The following is a 17198-nucleotide window of genomic DNA, read 5'->3' on the forward strand; positions in this document are numbered from 1 at the left end:
AACTAAGACATATTTAGCTACAGTACTACATACAGGAACTTCAGATGCATTTTTAAGCTAGCTCAGTAATCAATGGGGATTCTGAGATAAAGAAAACATGTGAACGCTAATCAGGAATGTCAGGAATGCTAGCACACCACGTTGGTATAGCAACAAGTCCAATTACATTACTCCAGACACATTTGGGCAACGGGACACTATTTGGCATGACACAGCCTCTTCTATATAGTACATGACATGTGTCTGTGTGTGTCTGTTCGTAGCATGAGATTTAGACCAACCAGGAATCACCAATACTGTTATACACCAGCACGAGCGGGCAGTAGAGATTACTCTTAAACCTGCACTGTATACTTCACCACCTGGGTGTAACTTTTCATAGTTAAGCAAATGCACATTAACATTTTGAGTTTAAGAGCTGGTGAGGATGATTGTTATGGCAATGGTTATCATGATGGCAGCAGTATCGGTGCTTAAACTGGTCAACCCAGTATCGGTCACTATCACACTCTTAAAGGGAGAGAGAAACAGAGGATTCTAGGAAAAGTGCTCAGCTCTCACAGCCTGTAGATGGTTTGATTTATTAAGGACATTAAAACCCTGTATCTCTTGTCCTTAAGGAAAGGTCTCTGTGTCTAAAACAGCTGAAATGCTATGATAACAGTTTGGTGATAACAGATAATTCCAATGGAGCTGCATTGTGGTCACTTTGCAGTCTGTGAGCCACACTTGATTGCATGGTCCATTTTATGAAGTGTGTTGCCACGCCACAGATTAAATTGTTTTCATTGATCATTATGGTTGATGGCCTCCTTACGATTCAGTGAGGATACGAGTGAGGTAGAGGTGTTACTAATTATGTTGCTCAGGCTACTGTGGTATCAAAAGAAAGAAAGGCTTTCTTGGAACATCCTTGAGAAGTTTATTGAAGTTTATTGAATTGTATTATTTCATTGACATGTTACTATGATCACCACTCTCTCCGTGTTCTTTGTTACTCAGTTCTGTCTTTCTAAATGGAACAATCCAAACCCTGCCTATCTCTGCTTTGTATTCCCCTAAGCTGTTGCAGTGCTGAATAATATAGCTAAGGCCGAGCTTTGAGGGTTGGATGTGGAGGTTAGCAAGGGCCTCTACCTTGGGCGTTATGCTGCAGGTTGCTTGGAGACTGGGAGCATATTAGCAGTCTTTCTCAGATCCTCTAGTGCACCTGCAATCTCCTGATGTTTAACCCTGGACTTCATTGGAGTGTTGCAGTGATTACAGCCTGTCCTGAGGGACATTGATTGTCCTGGTCCTCCCAGGCAAGCCCCACATAATGCTGACGAGTGAACTCTGGGCCATGCCAAGTCCAATTAACTCGCAGTGCCGCATCGACGAGCTCCTCCTTTTGTTGAGAGAGAAGAAAAACAAACTTTTAATCAAATTTGCCTCAAGGGCCCTAGGGTATCTGGAGTTGTGTTTTGCATTCTGCGCTCTCGCGTGCCTGAAGCTGTGCCAATCCCTCAAAGGTTATACGTGGCGTGGAATTTTACGTGAATGAGAGAGAGGAGTGACCTGTGCCTTTGCTCTAATGACAGCTGGAGGTAGTTGGGAGACGCCTCCTCATCCGACCCTGGGAGCAGGGGTGCTTGCTGTCAAACTGCTCCTGTATTGTTGGAATGATAAAAAAAAACTCCAGGGCTAGAGGGCAAAGTCATACAGTATCAAAGTTACTGCTCCTTCTAGAATTTTGGTTTTGTTTTCATTTTAGAATCAGGCAGATGATGCAAGGTCATTTGCTCTTGTTTGTCTTTGTGTTAGTATATAAGCTATCTCGGAGTATGCTGTACACCAATATGCATGTTGGTGTCTGGAATATCTATAAGACTGTTTGACTCGTGGATCGATAAAGCCCCGGGTGATGATCTTATACATTTGCTTGTGTTTTTTATTTCGGGACACGTTGCCATCTCTACAAACAGCCTCTACTTATTCTCCCAAGGTCGAGATAAACTGCTCGACTCTCCTCCTCTTTGATTACACTAATGCAGACATTAAAAGCCCAGGAATTCAATTAAACTGGCAGCTTTTGCCACAGAAGAGAAAAGCAAAGGCAAAGGACAGAAAGCCCAGAGACGCTATCGGACCAGCGGGGCTTATTAAGTGGAACAAAGGAAGATGAAGCTGGGATCTGAGCATTGGCAAAAGGGCATCTGGGTGATAAAGATCAAAAGAATTTTACAGGAAGTGTAATCTCTGCTAGACACTAGGACATATCACTCTGTAGGACGCATCATTCACAAGCGCTGAATCTGCACAGTGAACGTAGTGTTGTGGGAGACCAAGGTCATCCATAGCGCTTTACTCTGCATAGCCCACCTCAGACACACCAGCAGAACATGTGTTGGCTAGTACAGCCTTTCTCAAACTATGGGCCGCGGACCAGCACCAGGCCGCAGAGGAATCCCTGCTGGGCCGCGACACACACTCCAAAATAAAAGAACTGTAGCCTATATTCAATGAAAATAACTGTATTCAATTCAATGCTGTTGGTCCGTTTTAGCTGTATGTGCAAAAGACTCCAATGCCGAGACAGACAACTCAGCCAACAGAGACAGACAGACAGACAGACAACAGAGACAAATAGACATGAGGTGGTGCAAACAAGAGAGATACACATTTAAATGTTAATGTTATATTAAAATGGGGCTGTATTATAAAGCGTTACCAAATGTTTTTAATAAAATACATTGAATGAAAAAAAAAGTATTTCTTTCCCCGAAAAATTATGTAAGTGGTCCCCAGAGGTTGAGGGCCATGGATTACTGGGCCCTGGTACAAAAAAGTTTGAGAAAGGCTGGGCTAGTAGACCTTAGTCAGGTGGGACCAGCAGAACATGTGTTGGCTAGTAGACCTTAGTCAGGTGGGACCAGCAGAACATGTGTTGGCTAGTAGACCTTAGTCAGGTGGGACCAGCAGAACATGTGTTGGTTAGTAGAGTCTTAGTCAGGTGGGACCAGCAGAACGTGTGTTTGCTAATCGATCTTAGGTGGGACCAGCAGAACATATGTTGGTTAGTAGAGGTGGGACCAGCAGAATAGTGAGGCAGTGAAAGTATAATGTCCTGCTTTACACCCTGCAGTCAGACTCTCCGATTGGGTTCAGACAGATGCTGTTCAGGCAGATGCAGGTGCTCATCCTCAAAGTGATGGCTTTTAGATTCCCCTGACTTCTTTCCTGATAGGTGGAATTCAGTCTTACTATACTAAAGGTGACAACAGTGTCACCAATGACAGCATCACCTTGACCTTGATGATCAGACCATGAGGAATGTTCAGGCACATGGATCCATATGATGCTTACTATGAAATGAGATATCGAATGCATGGGACATTATTTTTCAATTTGTCCTTTCTAAATCAATCAATCAAACTTTATTGAAATAGCAAATTTCACACACAGAGGAAACAATGTGCTTTACAGAAAAGCGGAAAAAATGCACAGACTGTGCAATATATATTGAACAACCTGACACTCATTTTCCAGAGGGAGGGCCAGTATGAGAGAAGCTGTAAAAATAATAACTTCCCTTACCTCTTTCAACAAGATGACTGAGCAAGCTCCTGGAAAATGTAGGCTATACAGGTATGTACGGTATATAGCTTATATATAATAAAACATACACATAACAAACACAACGCATTATAAGACATATTAAATAATACAGCTCCTGGAAAATGTGTCACTAACTAAACACCTACAGTATATACCTATATACTGTATATACTTATATACTGTAGGAAGACATCTGCAGCTAATATCAGTGATATTCGTCTCAATTCTGGGAAACATTGATGGAAATAGGTGACCCCGCAGGAGCTCGGCCTCCCAGCTGCTTGGATTCACTTTTCAGCTGCCTGTTGAATGACTCCATCAGACTGCCAGTAGGGCAGAAAACAGACACACGTACTGTACACACACACACACACACACACGCGTGTACACGCACGCACACGCACATACACACACACACGCACGCACGCACGCATGCATGCACAGTGGCTTTCGGTGTGAGTTCCTGAGAATATCCTGAGGAATAATTCATAAGCCTGGCGAGTTTCAGACAGAAAGAACCAAAACTGCACTCAGGAACAGTGGTTGATTCGAGATGATTTCCTGACCTTAGTGAAGAACTCTCTTGTGGGAGCACATTAGGCTGCAGAGAGGATGTGACTGTATACCAGCTTCCATCCACAGACCCACAGTGACGCCCATAGAGGCTGTCTCTGACTTACCATATCCAGCACTTGTACTTCCTTATGGAATCACCACTCAAGTATTACATTACATTACAGTCATTTAGCTGACGCTTTTATCCAAAGCGACTTACGGTAATTGCATTTAACATAGGAAAAGCCAATGTACTACTGTACTACTTGCCAGACGTCACAAGTGCATCTAAAACAAGTGACTAAGATATAATTTAGTGCTGAAGGCCAGAATAGCGTAGGGTGTAGGGTATTAAAGGAGTAGTTAGGTATTTAGGAGGTATTTAGCATCATAAGCCCTGTTATTTACTATCACATATAGTACAACGGTCCATATCAACATTTTGACAAAATGTGCACTCTTGAGATATTAATGCTCATTGCTCATGTCACAGCTAAGTACACAATGGATCTTTATGGGCATATATATATGAGTTAGAAATCTCTCAGCTAAAATATAATGTGTCTCTATGGGCATAGAGATCCATTGTGTACTTTGCTGTGAGATGAGCCAATATCTCAAGAGTGCACAGTGTGTCAACATTTTTATATTGACCGTTGTATATATATGATCGCAAATAACCTTATAGTAGGTAAGCCTTGAGAACTGGTTCTCGAGCCAGTGGCCAATAGGGCAGGAGCCTATCTCCTGTTTCCTTAGCGTGAGGCAGCTTGATGTACAAGTAGAGTAGTAGTAGTAGTAGTAGTAACCCCCTGGACATGACGCTAGTATGTCACAGGGACTCACCCCCAATCCAACCCTTGATGCTGAGTGCCAAGCAGGGAGGCATCGGGTACCATTTTTTAATAGTCTTTGGTATGACTCAGCTGGCGATCGAACTCACGACCTCCCAGTCTCAGGGCAGACACCCTTACCACAAGGCCACTGAGCTGGTAACAACAGGTATTTATATAGCTAAATACCAAACTAGTCCTTTAAGGTTGCTTAGTATCCATGATATACTGTATCTATTAAACACACACATTACCCCGTCCACCTACACATCACTATTGCTGTTTGTGTTATCAATAACGTGGAACGTGGTGTGGAACGTGGAAGTGCTCTGAATGATTGCAAGGGTACTTTAGAACATCAGTGCCTGGAAGGACGTGTCACTGGGTGAGAGGCGTCGGTGGAGGGGGACAAGGGCTGATCCTTTGACTCCCTGTCGAATCTCCATCCACACACTTTAGCTACTGGCAGCACTGGTGGGCAGACAGCCACCTGTGGAGACCCTCCAAAGATTTATGGCCTCGTGATGAGCATTTGCATAATGTTATATCATTAAAAAGCAATTACACCTCCATTTGTGTGAGAATTGTGTTTGTGGTGGAGGGGTTGTCTGGGGGGTGGGTATGTTTTGCATTTTTTAGAAGCTTTGAGCAAACACATTTCTCCTCCCTAAAAAATAACCAGGTTTCTATTTAATGGCCAATGAACAAAAGAGCGTTCCGTTCACTATTTTGTGAAAAATGCACAAACTCGATGGTTTGAAGCAATAGCTAGGGAAGTCAAAAGTAATTGGGTCACCAGAAGGTCCCTATACATTATGGTAATAAACATATTGATTACCCCCCTCCACTTCCCACTGCAAGACCTTTGGGCAGCTCAGTCGATAAGAACTAGTGCCACCTCTGTTCTTTCTTAGCACCCCTCTTAAATACCCCAATCCTGACGCTGCTTGGCTGTCGTGGCTGCAGTCCACCTGTCAGGTTGAACCTGGCCTGTAGTGACCATCGAGAACGGGAGTGATGGACGCTGATGCTCTGCCTCTCCACTCCCTCATGCTCATTTTGGGCCAATATGGTTGTTGATCTATGAGTACAGATCGTTCCCCTGCTCTGACCACGCCCCTCCTCGCCATCGACCCCCCCCCCCCCACACACACACACACACACACACACACACCATTGCCCTATGGCATGTTCTACTCCATCCTAATCACAATTAATAATTGAAAAAAGGAAATCGATGGCCGCAAATTGAAGTGTGGTGCGACGCGGCTTTATTGGGTCGACGGACAATGTCGCCTCTGGAACGGTCGCCGCTGCTCGCCCACTCCGCCTGCGCACGTGTCCGAGGCTGCGACACATCTTTATTTATGCGCCCGGTCACCGTTGTGGTAGTGGCACTGTAAACAAAGGAGCGGTCTATTATGGTCGATCTCCCCTTGTTGTTGTTCCTCCCGTTGCAGTGAGCGGAGAGTTGTATTTTTTTTTTACAGGACAGCGAGAGAAGGCTGAATTATTAATTGTGAGAAGCAGTGGGCTGTGTTACAATATGCTGATCAGCACACTTTCCCGAGCCTTGTCAGGTTCTGTGGATCACGCCGCCGCTTTGCTGTGCTGAGGCCAGCCGTCGCTCACAGCATGCATTGCATTACGGCTCTACCTGTGAGGTTTTATTCAACAGAGCCTCTGTCCACTCTAGTGCTTGTCTGGGGCATTGTCTGTGAGAGACCTGGCTTCGTGGGCCTTGGTGAACCTCCAGGCCTGCGCTGTGTTAACCATGTGCTGCAGAGAGACCCGTTGGTAGACTCGGGGCTCGTATCGATCCAGGTTTACCTCAGTGGAACTTGGACAAACGAGCAGATCCCTCTCAGGATAAACGCCCGCCCAGGCTAGACATTGCAATCATTAAGGTACTGTCCTAACGGAATTAGATGATTTGCTCATTAGCTGTGTGCTTTGAACCAGGCAACAGTCTGGTCTTGTTAGCTATTTATTCTCCATTCAGAGCTTAATATGTATCTGCAATGAGCAAAGAAACTTTGTGCTGGGCATGTTGGATGAAGAGCAGGGCACACAGACACTATCTCAGAGGTTATAAGGAGTGTTGCTCTGAGTATGCGTGTGTGTGTGTGTGTGCGTGTGTGTGCGTGTGTGTGTTGTAGGCTTGGTCCCATGCTCCCCCTCTCCCCAGGGGGAGGTGCACTCACTGGGGCTTGGCCAAGATGAATTAGGCCAGGACAAACGACACGCCCTCAGCGGATGCTCCAACACACATTCCTTTCTCTGTTATTCCAATTCAGCAGATCCCCCCCGCCCCCCCTCCACACCCCATGACTATTGGCAGTTCCTTCTGTATATTTAGAAAAACATCTGTCAAGCTCACAGTGATGTATCCTACATGTGTTGTTGTGGAGTGGTTTCCAGTGTGCTAATAAATAACAGTGTAATAGGTGCTAGCGGTCCTGGTGGGGTCAGAGGGCCGTCATATTGACAGCTTTTACAACGGCAAGTTTAACCAAGCCCAGATACTGTATCATCACTCAAGTTTCCACAACAATCATCACTTTCACGCCAAGCCCTCCTATCAACCTATTAGTCTGTGACTCTGGGAGCTGTGATGAATGAGCACTGAGGCAAGCTGCCACTGAAAACTCTACTCTACAGTATTGACTCTGGAGTTGAATATCACATCTTCACGCACTGACTAACAAGACACGTGCATAGTGTCTCAATGATACATTTTGTCTGTTCATTGTTTACCACTAGATAAAACACTGACACGCTGTTGATTTGCTCAGAGTGGAAGACAGAGTTCTGGTTGTATGCATGGTGAGTATAAAGTCAAGTGGAAAAGTCTGCACACCACTTTCACCTTCTCCACGTTCTATGATGTTACAGACTTATTCTATAATAGATTGAGTTCATTTTTAGTAAAAAATAAAAAAAATAAAAAAAAATAATCTAAATGTAAAATATAAAATGTACACAAGTGATGACACTATGATATGACACCCAAAAGTGAGCTGGAGCTTAGGCATAAGGATCTCCTCTTTTTGACCGAGGCAGTAGAATCTTGCACCATGTCCACTTTCCTCCAGTCCAACTCGATGTGCGGTGACATTTTTATTGGGTGGAGACGAGTGTGTGTTTTAGTGGTGCTCAGTGCGCTGGAGTCTCTGTGGGTGTTTATGTGACAGTGAGTGATTCAGGTGGCGAGGAGTGAAGTCGGGCCTCATGCCAGTCACTCCAATAGGAATAATGTGTCCTTCCTTGATCTCTGCCAGTCTAAGCTGGTAATACCAGTGTTTCCCTGAGTGATACAGCCACCCCTGTTCACAGCTATCAAGCCATTATTTATGCCAGTCTAGGCCCAATAATAATCAGGGCATCTGTGACCTGTGAGTAAATGATGTGGATGATTGTTGTGCCAGTCTGCCTTTTGAATTCAGAGAGGAATCGTTGGCCCTCGTTTTGAAAGGTGCCTTTTTTCTGAATGGGTAGGTCGGTACTCTAATCCCCGAGGGGAAATTGCACTGTTACACCAGCCACATTCAACGGACATCAACACAAAACAAAAGGTACAAAAGGTGCATTTATAAATACACACTACACCATAAGCCAATGTCTCAACCTACTCTATCTAAGGCCTAGTGGAGTGGTAACGTATAACCCACTAACTACCCCATACACCAATAGGCTGCGGTGGGAACCTGCCTGGCTCCTGCTGTGTGTGCAGCTAACCCTGGCTAGGGGACCGTGGTTGGAAGCACTCACCAGAGGACTGTTGCGATCAGGCATGGCCAGTCCCTGCAGGAATCCGTCTTGCGTTGCAGTTCCTCATAGGCGTCTGGGCCAGCTCTCTCTCTCTGTATCTTAGTCTAGTCCTTTCGGTTTAAAAACAGGTGTACAGTAGTTCAACAAGAGTGTGGGGAACGGTCCATAGAGAATCCTCTGCGTCCAGAGGTCGCTAGTTGCTTTCTTTCAGCGTTCTCCACAATGTGTCCTCAAGCTCCTATGTGCTCCTAGCCACGCCCCTTCATACATCATGTGACCTAACTTCTCCCCAAAATCACTCCACAGATACAAACAGTACCTAACTAATCCTACACCAAATGATATCACTACATTGTCCTAACTACTCTAACCTAAAATAGGATACTGTAACAACAATATACAGAAATGTAAATATACAGATGAGCCGTACAGTCGTGCCAAGGAGTGCAATTAAAATCGCCTCTCATTCACCCATTCACTATTCACACACCAATTGCAGCAGCTGCCCTGCAATGTGTTAACCTGCTCATTGGGAGCAATATGGGGTTCAGTGTCTTGCCCAAGGACACTTCGACATGTGGACAGTAGCAGCTCTAACCCTGCCCCTAATTTTAAGCCGCCTTGGATAAAGCTGTCTGCTAAATAACTAATGTATGTAATGTAATTTAACAGTGCATACTCTTGTTCTGGTTTAACTGTTACTGAGTCTATTTCTGCAATCCTGCACTTACGGCTGTGTTTATGATAGATAGATAGATAGATAGATAGATAGATAGATAGATAGATAGATAGATAGATAGATAGATAGATAGATAGATAGATAGATAGATAGATAGACGGACGGACGGACGGACGGACGGACGGACGGACGGACGGACGGACGGACGGACGGACGGACGGACGGACAGACAGACACTTTATAGATCCCCTGGGGGGAAATTTGCCAAGGTCAACTTTATTTATATAGCACATATAACAACTAAAGTTGCACCAAAGTGCTTTACAATATAAAAACAGACAAATACAAAATACAAAAGTGCAAGTCAACATTCAATACAATAAACGAACGCAACACGACAAGAGATGTATGGCCTAACAAGCCTCAAAAGCTTATGAAAACAAGTGAGTCTTCAACTGTGACTTGAAAACCTCTAGGGTCTGGTCAGACCTAATTTGCAGTGGCAGACTGTTCCACAGCCTGGGGGCCGCCACCGCAAACGCTCGGTCGCCTTTTGTCTTTAGCCTAGACCTTGGGACATCTAACAGTAGTTCATTACATGACCTCAGTGCTCTAGCTGGGGTGTGAACATGGAGGAGTTCAGATAGGTAATGAGGGGCCAGACCATTCAAAGCCTTCAACACAAACATCACAAATCAATCCTGAAACAAACAGGAAGCCAGTGCAGGGAAGCCAGCACCGGTGTGATGTGGTCGCGCTTCTTTGTGCCGGTCAAGAGGCGCGCAGCAGAGTTCTGCACTGACTGCAGACGGCGCAGGGAGTGCTGGTCTAGACCCACATACAACGCATCGCAGTAATCCAGCCTAGATGAAATTAAGGCATGGATTACTCTCTTCAAGTCATTAGGAGAGAGGTAGGGCTTTACTTTGATCAGGAGCCTCAGCTGGAAAAAGGAACCTTTGACTACAGAGCCAATTTGTCTGTCAAATTTAAAACCACTATCAAAAGTGACACCAAGGCTTTTGATAAAAGAGCGATTAGGTGAAGGGCAAAGAGGTCCTAAAACACCAAGATTCATTTAGACAGTGCCCAAACAGTAACCTCTGTCTTATCATCATTTAGATGGAGAAAATGTTGATCCATCCAGATCTTAATATCGCTAAGACCACTTAGCAGAGTCCCGAGGGAATCCTTGCACTTCACTTTGCCGTTTCAGTTGATCAGTTGGAGTAAATTTAAAATTAAGTTTCAGCTGTGGAATTACAGCAAGGCTGGAACTAGATCAGACACTAGATCAGCGGTCTCAAACTCCCGGCCCGCAGGCCATTTCCGGCCTGCCCCACCCCTCCATCTGGCCCGGGACATGATGTCAGAAATATGATGTAATCCGGCCCACAAAATAATTCCTTGTACACGGCGCCGGCAGGCAGGCCTACTGTACAATGCGAAATTCAAGTCGCTCAAACGTGGGGTGAAATGCTGTTATTGTGCGCAGCGTGTGAGGTGAATGCTGCATAGTCACAGGTGCAATCAATCTGCACGCGATTATGAACTATGAACGGAATGCAGCTAGCCACCGAGAGGCTGTTTTCATTGTTAACTAACGTTAGGAACACAGTTTCAAGAAAGATGGACATGGCAGTATTTTTTGTGGAGTTTAATGGAAATGCTATCTGAGAAAAGTCATCGTTCTAAAGGAATATAATGTCAAGCGCTATTCATTACTAAACATGGAGAACAGTGTCATAGGGAGACGAGAGGAAAAAATGAGAGGGCTAATGTCTCAGCAATCTTTTAAGATAAGTGTCTGGCAAGAAATAGAGTAGTAGCATATACTGTACATGTATTCAAGTGTCTGGCTAGAAATGGAAACACACTTGAACTTTAATAAATGCAAGTACAGGTCCAGGGCAGGCTTACAGTAGTGATGCATCTTGTAGCTAAAATAGAATAAAATACAAATGTAGGCTATTCAAGATAAAATAACAGTTTTTTTGATGAAAAATGTATATGATGAAAATGTTAGTTATGGAATAATATGGAAACATTTAGAGACTGACTTGTGAGTCTAATTATGGAAAAGAATAATGTCATTTTCAGAAATATTGCACTTTCTTATAGTTAGTAGTGCTTGAATTTGACATTGAAGTGGCCCTCCTATGAGTTGACGATACCAGCAGTGGCCCCAGGCCAATTTGAGTTTGAGACCCCTGCACTAGATAGTTATTCTACTAATGTTAACGTTACCGCTTGTTGCCACGGGAACCACTCAGGGGCTGCGCTCTACTGGGGGGCGGAACAGCAATCAGAACACAGTCCCTGATTGGCCTGGTCAGAACGTAATCTGAGAATAAACATTTGAGATAGGGGAGCCAGGCTGACCCCCAGTACAGAGCCAGGCTCACCCCCAGGACAAAGCAAGGCTCACCCCCAGTACAGAGCCTGTCCTCCTGATCAGCTTGTCCATCCTGTTGGCATCTGGTGCTTTGATGCTGCTGTCCCAGCACACAACCGCATAGAAGATGGCACTCACTACAACAGACTGGTAGAACATGTTCATCATTGCTCTACATTTATCAAAGGTTCTGAGCCTCCTCAGCATAGACGGATTATGAAATGATGGGCCCCTGGGCACAGACACGTAAAGGGCCCCCGCCAGCCATTTCATTTATCGAAATTTTTAATTTGTCCAATGAGACGGCATCCAATTTGCAGAGGATTTGAGAAAACTCACAATAAAAGCAGCTTTACCCAGCTTGGTTTTGACTCAAGGTACCTCAACTCTGTGGGGAGGACCTGCTTTTTGGATTTCTCCTCAAAAGAGTTGAAGGGCCCATATTGCATGGAGTACTCAGCCCCTCTAAAGTACTATAGATAAACACTCACTTAAAAACCACAGGTATCATGATGGTTTCTTTCTTGTGATGTCTTCAAAGTGAATGTTTAGGCTATTGCTTCAGTTTTTCAGCAGAATTTTTGAGGCTCTGTTATTGAATGAGGGTCCCTGAGCTCTTGGGCCCCGGGGCCTGGGCCCAGCAGGCCCGTTCAGTAATATGTCTTTGCTCCTCAGGACGTAGAGCTGACTCTGTTCCTTCTTGTATATGGCATCATTGTTTCCTGCCCATTCCAACCTGTTGTCCAGGTGCACCCCATTCCGTGTACTGTACTGTATGTACTTGGTTGGAGGGCTTGCTTCTCAAAAATACTTAGGATACAGTGCTGGACTTGAAGGAAAAGTTCATTCAGCAGGTGTGTGTTTTGTAGAAAACTCTCTGAGGAATGCTCTTAGCCGACATGCGTCAGCGTTCTGTCTGAACTGGCCAGAATGAATGGTGAAAGATAATTTTTGTCTGATTTTTAATTAAATTAATTAAATTTTCATTTATACAGTAGGACCCCACTCATCCGAACTTCAGAGATCCGAACCTCCCGGTCTACCGGACAGGCTTTTTAAAAAAATTTTTAGCCTGCTATCTGGTTACTGGTGGGATTTTCATTACGGTACTGTACCCTACTGTGAATAAAAACAGAACTGTATGTAGACCTACATGTTGCCTGTAGGCTGTAGCCTACTGTCACGTTTCATTTATTTGTTACTCTAATGTCGAGCGCAAAACGCAAACGAGTCTGCTGCGCGAGAGCTGCAGCCAGAAAGCGCGTCAGCAACCTGAAGCAGAGGAGCAACGAGTCATTTTTCGTTCCCAGTTAATGAACTTCAGGAACACAGACGTGTTGTGGGCATGTAGATTAGCCTACTAGACCTACTGTATTTGTTAAATAATAGCCTACAGCCTAGGCCACGTTAGCATACATCGGTTGTTTTAGAGACTTTCTTTTAGGCTACAATAGCCTAAGACACGACAACTTGTCTGTCATTTCATTTATTTATTTATTGATTATCATTTGCTCTAATTGTTCTAATGTTGGGTTGTTTTTAGGCTATAGGCTACCATGTTGTTCTGCGAATACAGTAGCCTATCGATGCAGCGTACATTTGAGAATAAAGTACTGTATTTGATCAAAGCTGGCACTCAAGTGGAAATTTGGTTATTTTATTATAGGCTACTGTAGGTCTATTATAGGCTAGGCTATATGAGTTTAGTTGGCTATTTGATTGCAATTTTGATGCATTTTCACAAGTAATTAAGGGTATTTATTGGTCTATTATGAGTCTATATGAAACAAGTATACCACATTAGACATTTCAGAGATACAAACGACCTTCGGTTCCGTTGGGTTCGGATAAGTGGGGTCCTACTGTACTTGTAAAGCTCAGGGCCCACTTGGCAACTCCTTCACCTGTTTTCTGCACATCACATCCGTTTCAACTTCGATGCCCCTCAGTTATTTTTGTCCAGCCAGAGAGATTATACCCAATACCACGGGATAAGATTGTCCCTGTCGCTGTGTGGGAGGTTAACCATCAGCGCCGGGCCACCGACACGGAGACTACGCACACCTCTTCCAGGAGGACACAGCTAATCCTGCCCCCTAAACCCTTGAGAAAACTACATGCCCTCTGACTAGGCTCCCTGACTCTGGTCAGGCCAGTTAATAGGGGTGGAATGGCCGGAACTCTAGGTCCGGGTTTGTGTGTGTGTGTGTGTGTGTGTGTGTGTGTGTGTGTGTGTGTGTGTGTGTGTGGGTGTGTGTGTGTGTGTGTGTGTGTGTGTGGCGGTGGGGATTCACTGCCCATGCTCCGCAGCTCACCGGAGGTACAGTACTTGTCATGCCCTCACACACGCGACATGGTGCTGAACCCAAAATAAATGTTTGTTAAAGTTTTAGTTTTTCCTTCTTGCCCGTAGTGCATCATGAACTCTGACTGACTCCTGAAATCTAAATGCTGTCAGGGCCTGGGAGTGAGAGGCCACTGTGGTGAGTTTGAGAACTTTTGTTAAAGTTTTAGTTTTTCCTTCTTTTCTCTCCAACAGGCCTGTAGAGTGCATCATGAACTCTGAGTTGAGTAGCTCTGTTCCTTAGGGAAGAGACGAGGAGAGAACAGACTTTGCTCTGAATGTGTTGAGGTATCCAGCTGCAAAAAGGTGTGGAAACATTTGTTGAGCTCATAAGAACTAGAACCGTCTGCAAGTTAAACTCTGAGGAAACAAAGGTATTGTAGCCTGTCTCAACGAGGAACGAGCTGTGAGTTTCCGGCAGAGCTGAAAAGGTTTGTGGGTAGGCGTAGCCTGTGGAGGTGTGATGTTTGTCAGTGTGGGGGTGAGCTTAGGGACCCCAGATGACTGCTGACCGAGCCACAGCTAAAATGCTCATCCATTAACCTGACCGCCCACACACACTTCCCATTTAATGTGCCGGGGTCGTTTACGTGGCAGTGGCTTGGCCTTCTGGGAGCTAGTCCACACCGGAACAGATTAGATCAAATCGATAGTGACCCCCTATGAGGTCAGTAAAGTGGCCTGCAGCCTGCCCAGCCTGAGAGACTGCGCCCAGACGGTTGGAGTGTTCTAGGCCCCCCGCCAGGGCAGAGCTGCCTTCACCAGGAGAATTTCTGATCATCTGTCTTCCGGGGATCTGGCACTAACAAGCCTCAGTGACCACCACCAGGCAGGTTTCATTAAGGGGCCTTGCCGAGTTTGATCACAGCTCTGGCAGCACAGCTGCATTCTGGGAAAGAGCATGGTCCCTTGACATTATGAGCCAGTTTACTATGATCTCGCAATCCATACTTAATAATATCCACGGTCCTGGCAGCTGTACCAACTAAGATCACATGCTGGGCTTTTATACAAGGCTGTGTTTCTGCTTTTGAAAAAAAATAAAAAAAAAATAAATAAAAAAAAGTACACAGGGACAGACAGAAGGCCATATCAGTCACTGGAACCATTCCTGTTTAGAATATACTGCAGACAGCTCGCTGTCACGCCATCTGTCATGGCCCCCGCCAACAGCTCTATATCTCTGCCCTTCATCTATCCCTGAGATTAGCCACTTCGTCTCACTTTGCACATCTTTTTAATGAAATTTGTTTAATAGATTCCTTCTGGAATGCCCCATAGATAGCTCTCTCAGAGTGAAGATGACCTTCTTTATACCCACCTCTCCGGAGGGGCTCCAATATTGATTGAAAGCATTGAATCAGCTCTACACCTCGACATGTGTAAGGCAATTAAGTGTTATTACTTTACAAATCTTCCTCCATGCCGATGCCAGGATACAAGCTGGCAATTCAAATTTGCCGTTGCAGATTTATCATTGTGGATCTGGCTTCCATAGATTATTTTATTTGAATATGGAGGGAGATGATCTTCCCTTCCGTCTTCCATATTGTTCATTCAACATTCAACAGTTGTGAGGTCAATCAGAATCACAATTACAATCAGAGCAGTTTATTGACATTGTAGTTTTTACATACTAGAAATTTGTTTTGGTTGATGGTGCATACACTGATGGAGACAGGGTGCAGGACAGGACAGTGCAAATACAAAATACAATACAGTACATCGAATAAAGAACAAATGCAAAATACAATATACACAGAATGGAGTGAGTGTATATACTGTACAGTGTGTGTATCTGAGTGTGTGTATCTGTGATGTTTTACAGTGTGTGTGCCGTAGTGTGTGCAGCCGGGGGGGGTCAGAGGGGGACACAGTCCCTGATGAGGCTGCTGGGAGTGGGAAAGAAGCTGTTTTTGTGGCGAGAGGTGTTGGTCCTGATGGACAATACTTCAGATAACTCCATCAAAGAACCCACAATACTTCAGATAACTCCATCAAATAACCCACAATACTTCAGATAACTCCATCAAAGAACCAACAATACTTCAGATAACTCCATGAAAGATCCGCCCATATGGCTGGTGTGTGCATCTCTCTGATTCACTCTGCACTCATTCTGCTTATGTGTGTGTGTGTGTGTGTTTGTGTGTGTCTGCAGGCTGTGAGAGTGACTACTGGGGGCCCCACTGCAGTAGCCGCTGCCAGTGTCAGAACGGTGCCAAGTGTAACCCCATCACGGGGGCGTGTGTCTGCAACAATGGCTACCAGGGCTGGCGGTGCGAGGAGCCCTGCGAGCGCGGCTACTACGGCAAGGCGTGCCAGCTCCCCTGCCAGTGCCTCAATGGTGCCACCTGTAACCACGAGACGGGGGAGTGTATCTGTGCACCGGGATACTCCGGGGCCTTGTGAGTATCGTTCGGCCGCGTCAGACAAAGACTCGCATTCGACCTCTCGACACTGTCAAAAAGGGAATCGTTGTTTTCGTCGGTTGGATTGTGTTCGGTTGGGATTGTGTTACTGTATGTGATTCCCTCCTGCTCTCGGCCACTGTGATAGTCTTGTGGTGTGTTGATATGACACGGTGTTCACGACGCTATTCTGAGTGTCTCTGCGGTGTTGTGCTCTCTGGCTCTGTGTCACGGCAGCTGTGGAGAGCGCTGTCCCTCCGGCAGTCACGGGTCCCAGTGTGAAGAGCGCTGTCCCTGTCAGAACGGAGGAACCTGCCACCATGTCACTGGAGAGTGCTCCTGTCCTTCTGGATGGACGGTAGGATGTTCTGATACAACAGAACAACATGAAATCACAGAAAGAGGTCACATGATCCGAGAATAAAAACAAGACTGTGAGAAACGTGCAGTTGACATGGAGCACACTTTCTACCAACGCCTTGAACCTCTCCAGAGAGACAAGTTGGTCCAGCCTTAGGGAGTCCTGCATTGAAGTCTGTTGTGAAATAAGCCAAGCAATGTTATCCTCTTGATTAGTGGAAATGTGCTTTTGTGTTTAATCCAATACTCCATT

General features: G+C 45.2%; 1 protein-coding gene across 1 annotated transcript in view; it reads left to right on the forward strand.

The window, feature by feature from the left end:
- megf11 (multiple EGF-like-domains 11) overlaps window positions 1-17198 on the forward strand; it is a gene marked incomplete at its 3' end in the record, with an annotated part of 75393 nt that overhangs the window by 16732 nt on the left and 41463 nt on the right. The window contains exons 5-6 of the mRNA XM_084453036.1: window positions 16336-16582; window positions 16823-16943. Of these exons, the coding sequence (XP_084309162.1) occupies window positions 16336-16582; window positions 16823-16943 (368 nt within the window). The remainder of the gene's footprint in view (window positions 1-16335; window positions 16583-16822; window positions 16944-17198) is intronic.

Source organism: Borostomias antarcticus (assembly GCF_949987555.1).
Source record: "Borostomias antarcticus genome assembly, chromosome: 18".
Lineage (NCBI taxonomy): Eukaryota > Metazoa > Chordata > Actinopteri > Stomiiformes > Stomiidae > Borostomias > Borostomias antarcticus.